At 47.6% G+C, this 5416-nt stretch overlaps 1 protein-coding gene across 1 annotated transcript in view; it reads right to left on the bottom strand.

Annotated features, from left to right (window-relative positions):
* Nucleotides 1-441: 441 nt before the first annotated feature.
* The window catches only part of GFOD2 (glucose-fructose oxidoreductase domain containing 2), a 15332-nt gene continuing 10357 nt past the window's right edge, over nt 442-5416 (bottom strand). The window contains exon 2 of the mRNA XM_023518904.1: nt 442-1873. Coding sequence (XP_023374672.1) covers nt 975-1873 — 899 coding nt within the window. The 3' untranslated portion in view covers nt 442-974. The remainder of the gene's footprint in view (nt 1874-5416) is intronic.

Raw genomic sequence — 5416 nt, 5'->3', positions numbered from 1 at the left:
GAACCCGCCACCTTAGGTGTACGTGGCTGGCGCCTTAGCCGGTTGAGCTATAGGCGCCGAGCCAAGCCTTTTCATTATTAAAGAAATCCAACCCACCAGGTTTGGCGCCTGTGGCTCAAGCAGCTAGGGCACCAGCCACATACACCAGAGCTAGTAGGTTCAAATCCAGCCTGGGCCTGCCAAACAATGACAACAACAACCAAAAAAGTAGCTGGGCGTTGTGGTGAGCACCTGTAGTCCCAGCTACTTGGGAGGCTGAGGCAAGACAATGGCTTAAGCCCAAGAGTTTGAGGTTGCTGTGAGCTCATAGCACTTTACCCAGGGCGACAGCATGAGACTCTGTCTCAAAAAAAAAAAAAAAAAAAGAAACCCAACCCACCAAACAAAAACCAGGTGTCATATGTTCTTATTTATTTATTAACATTTATCAGATGTTCTAAACCTCTTTCTTGCCTCCTCTCTGCCAAATCAGGGGCCTTCTTGCCTAGGTCAAAAGCCCCCATAAGCTCGCTTAATAAAGAAAACCCTTCTCCTCCCCATCAGGGAAGGGTCAGCCTAGAGGCTGGAGGGCCCGGTCACATGGAGGGCAGGCGAGGATCCCTGAAGGATGATTTGGTGCCCTCATCGTTCCTGAGATGACTCACCTCAGGAAGGGCATGGAAACAAGGCTTCTTATCATTTCGCCTCAGGCCTCAGAGCCCACAAATTGAGCTTCTGATGGCTTTGCTCACTAGCGTAACTGTGCTAGCTCCCTAAGCCGTGGTGATAGGAACAACTCACTGCCCTGTAAGTCTGGGGAGTAAATGAGCTGCTAGAAGGGGTGGTCTCCCAGAGCACCTTCAGCTTTACTTGACTCTGGCTGACTCATTAAATGAAAGACACTGTTTCTGCTACGACCAAGCCCTCGATCAGGTCATAGCTCTTGGTGCCCTCCCTGGTCCCTTTGCCCTGTGGCAAGGAGCCCAGGTGCAAGGTCAGAGGTTATTCCTCTGAAGCGCCTCACACAGGTTCTGGTTGGTGTCCGGCTCCTCTGTCAGCACCTCTACAGTCTCCCACTCCCCTGATCGGCTTGACCTCTTGATAGCATCCACCACACTCTGCATGTACAGCCCATCCTCAAATGAGGCAGCCATGGAGACAGGGGTGCGGTCCCAGGTGCGGCGGTCCCCCTGCCCCTGGAAGGACTGGCGCAAGGCCTGCACCATGTAGACCATGCCCTTCAAGTAGAGCAGTGGGACGTCCTGGGGCCCCTGCTCGGGCAGCCCTGCACCCACGGCCAGCGAATCCCTCAGTATCAGCTCTTCCTGTGTGGCAGAGTTCTTCTGTCCATAAAGGTCTGCTCCCCGGGCGACAAGCCGTCCTGCAGAACCCACCACCATGACCTCATGCACAAAGGCGCCTGGCATGTTGAAGTTGAGTGTCACTGTGCTACACACCCCCCCACCCATGAGCATCTGGAAGAAACAGAAGTCATCACTGGTGACGTGTCGGATGCCACGGATGGCCGTGTTCTGCCTCACGAAGGTCTTGAGCAACCCATGTACCTTCTCAGCTCTCCGGCCAGTCAAGTGGGTTAGCAGGTCCACGATGTAGGTGCCCATGGTGTGCAGGCCTCCACCACCCATGAGCTCGTCACAGATCCAGCCATAGCTGGGGCTTAGCAGGCTGCCTGAGTAGATGCGGGCGTCACAGATCATCACAGCTCCCACGTAGTGCTCCGCGATCAGCTGCTTCATGCGCACAAAGGCTGGCAGGAAGCGTAGCACGTTCCCCACGAGGCTCATCAACTGTGGGTAGTAGCGCGAGGCTGTCACCATCCGGAAGGCATCCACTGATGTTGCTGCCTTCTCGCAAACTACATTTTTTCCAATACCTAGGAATAAGACACAAAAGGAATCTCAAAGTTTGAAGGGGAAATTTCCAGCATGTAAGTCTGCCCTGAGCATTTTGGACCTGTCAGCTCCATATTGCATTAGCCAATTTCTTAAAATAAATCTCTCTCTCTAAATATCCTATCGGTTCTATTTCTTTGGAGAACCCTAATACAGGCAGGCTGGAGAGGTAGACAAATTTCTCTGTACCATCATGGATCTGTTAGACCATCAGCTTGGGGAAAGAGAATCTAATCTATATTCTAAGGAATGGGCTTTGGACTCATAGTCATAACTCCAGAGAGGGCTCCAAGATTCCCTACAGATTATTGTCTGAAAACACTGGTCCAGCAAATAGAATAGATGAAAGGCCAGAAAATGCTCAGCTCCAGTAGAAGGAGTAAAAATAACCTTTTTGTCCTCAAGCCCCTTCTGGGTACACAATGGCTGGCAAAGAAACAAAACAAACTAGACAAAGATCTGAAGAGAGCAAGCTAGAGGACTGAGCAGCTTTCGTACGAGGAAACTGAAGCCCTGGATTAACAGGGCTCCAAGTTTCAAGATGAAAGCTTATGAGTATATAAGCAGCCACAGGACACTAATACCTGTGATACTCCTGTGAGCTTGGGGTGGTTCAAGTAGAAGAAAATCCTATGACAATATCATCAAAAGAAAACTTAGAAAGCCCAAGAAGCAATCTGGAATAGACACAGAAATTCACAGAAAGATGGGGAAAGGTGAAGACACTCAGCTATTCCACTACTCGTTCTACAGACACTGCCTATGGTGGGCAACTCAAGCCCCACTACCCCAATTCTTCTAAGAAGTCATGGGCTCCTTCAGGGAACAAGTTCAAGGTCTGGTGGAAGCATAGAGAAACTCCCACTGCAGATGTCAAGATCGGGGAGTTTCACAGGGGAGTAATACTGGGGAGACACATCTTAAAGGACCTAAGGGACAAATGGCATCCAGACAGAGGGAACTGCATGTGCAAAGGCACTGGAGCAACAAAGGACCAAGAGTTTGGATTCCTGAGCGGTGCCTGTGGCTCAGTGAGTAGGGTGCTGGCCCCATATACCAAGGGTGGTGGGTTCAAACCTAGCCCCGGCCAAACTGCAAAAAAAAAAAAAGAAAAAAGAAAAATAGCTGGGCGTTGTGGTGAGCGCCTGTAGTTCCAGCTACTCAGGAGGCTAAGGCAAGAGAATCGCCTAAGCCCAAGAGCTGGAGGTTGCTGTGAGCTGTGACACCATAGCACTCTACCGAGGATGACATAGTGAGACTCTGTCTCTAAAAAAAGAAAAGAAAAAAACAAAAAGAAAAAACAAGAGTTTGGATTCCTAAAATTGTGAGTGCATTCTAGAAAATGGGACTGGAGGAATCCTATGCATGTGCAGCCTATAAGCAATATGGGAAATTGCTTAGGTGGTTGGTAGTATTACTCGAAAGGACATTCAGAGTGGAGGGGAGGTTTGGGGGTGGAATCCAAAATTGAATTCTGGATACTCCCTTCCTTAGGTCTTTACCCATCTCACTCAATGGCAATTCCGCTGTCAATTTCTCAAGCTAGAATCACTGGAGTCACCTCTCACATCCTACTTTCAATCTCAATAAATCTTGCTGGCTTAGCCTTCAAAGTATATCCAGATCTAATCAGCTACCCCTTCTTTCCAAGTCACTGTTTTTGCCTGGATCACAGCAGTGGTCACTTCATTTATCTCCCTGCTTCTGCCCTTGCCTAAGTCTTTTCACAATACAGCAGCCAGGGTAATTCTGTTAAAACTTAGGATGGGGGCCAGGCATGGTGGCTCAGGCACATAATCCCAGCATTTTAGAAGTCCAATGTGAGAGGATAGGCTAAAGTCAGAAATTCAAGGGTGGCTCCTGTGGCTCAAAGGAGTAGGGCGCCAGCCCCATATGCCAGAGGTGGTGGGTTCAAACCCAGCTCCGGCCAAAAACTGCAAAAAAAAAGAAAAAGTCAGAAATTCAAGACCAGCCTAAACAACACAGCAAGACTCCAGTTCTACAATAAATAAATAAATATTAGCTGGTGTTATGGCACTCACCTATAGTCCCAGTTACTTGGGAGGCTAATGTGGAAGGACTGCTTGAGCCCAGGAGTTTGAGGCTACAGTGAGCTATGATCATGACACTGTACTTTAGCCTCCCACAAAACAAAACAAAAAACAAACCCCAAAATACCCTCCAATGGCTCCTCCTCTCATTCAGAATAAAAATCAAAGTCCTTACAGTGAGTTACTCACCCATTAGATACATGATCCATGTGCCCATCCAAAATTTTTTTGCTCTCTTTGCCTATCTCTGCTCATCCTGCTCTAGCTACTGAAGGCAAGATGGGAGCTGCTGTGCAGAAGGCTCTGGGGCTTGGGGAGAGCAATGACCACTAAACAACAGAGGATAGAGAAGGCAGGGCCAGGCCTTAGCAACATGGTGTGGACACAGAGTCTTGGGGTGGACAAACTTGGGTGCTAAGTCTTCTGGTTAAAGACCATCCTGAGCAAAGTGAGCAGCAGGCTTTTACTTCTAGGGCCATCCAGGCTCCACTCTGGCACTCCACAGTGGTTCCTGATTGGAGGGGTAGCCTCCAAGCCAGGATGTCTGTGACCAAGGACAACCAAGTCAAATTGTGCCTTCTTTAGGTATAAATATCTTTAATAACCCTAGTGCTCATTTCTCCCCAATTTGCTGAACACTTTCTTAGTATTTTCAGATGAGGCAATGGTTGGGACTCAGTTAACTGCTGATAGCTTATTATAGGGTACAGTTTATCCCAGAGAGCTGACATGGACTGTATTTAAACAGGCCTAGGAGGGGAACTCTTCAGGCTAATTTGTAGCAGAAATAATGATAACCATGGACAGTAAGTCTTACAACCAAAAAAATTAGAAAACTATACAAATGACTGATATCCCACGTGATGAATGGGCCCAGGACAGCTGACTACTCAGGAAGAACCAATTACTGGTGCTGAACTCACGCTTTGGAGCCAGAAACTTCTGTATTCAAATGCTGGCTCTTCCACCTCATTGTTAATGCCCTGGGAAATTTCTAAATCTCTCTAGGTTTTACTACTATAATTATAAAAGAGAATTTTACAGTTACAAGGAAGGGAAGACTAAGTCAACCACAAGAGTATATATAAAGTATTTGGCCCAGCACAGCTTTGTCTATAGTATATTTTACAGTATATTTTATTACCACCACTATGGAGGGTCTGAGCTGATGCCATAAATACAGAGAAAAAGAGTCCATTGTGATTTGAATTTTAAGACTCACACAAGCTACATTTTCCAGAAAATTTCTATGTTCAGTTTTTCAAAAATTTTATTTCTGAAAATGATGTTTTAAAATCAAAGAGAACAGGCTTGGCACCTGTAGCTCAAGTGGCTAAGGCACCAGCCACATACACCTGAGCTGGCGGGTTCAAATCCAGCCCAGGCCCGCCAAACAACAATGAAAGCTGCAACCAAAAAATAGCCGGACGTTGTGGCAGGTGCCTGTAGTCCCAGCTACTTGGGAGGCTGAGG

Source organism: Otolemur garnettii, unplaced genomic scaffold, assembly GCF_000181295.1.
Source record: "Otolemur garnettii isolate 467f Iridium unplaced genomic scaffold, OtoGar3 scaffold00151, whole genome shotgun sequence".
Lineage (NCBI taxonomy): Eukaryota > Metazoa > Chordata > Mammalia > Primates > Galagidae > Otolemur > Otolemur garnettii.
This window is presented reverse-complemented; position numbering and strand designations above follow the sequence as displayed.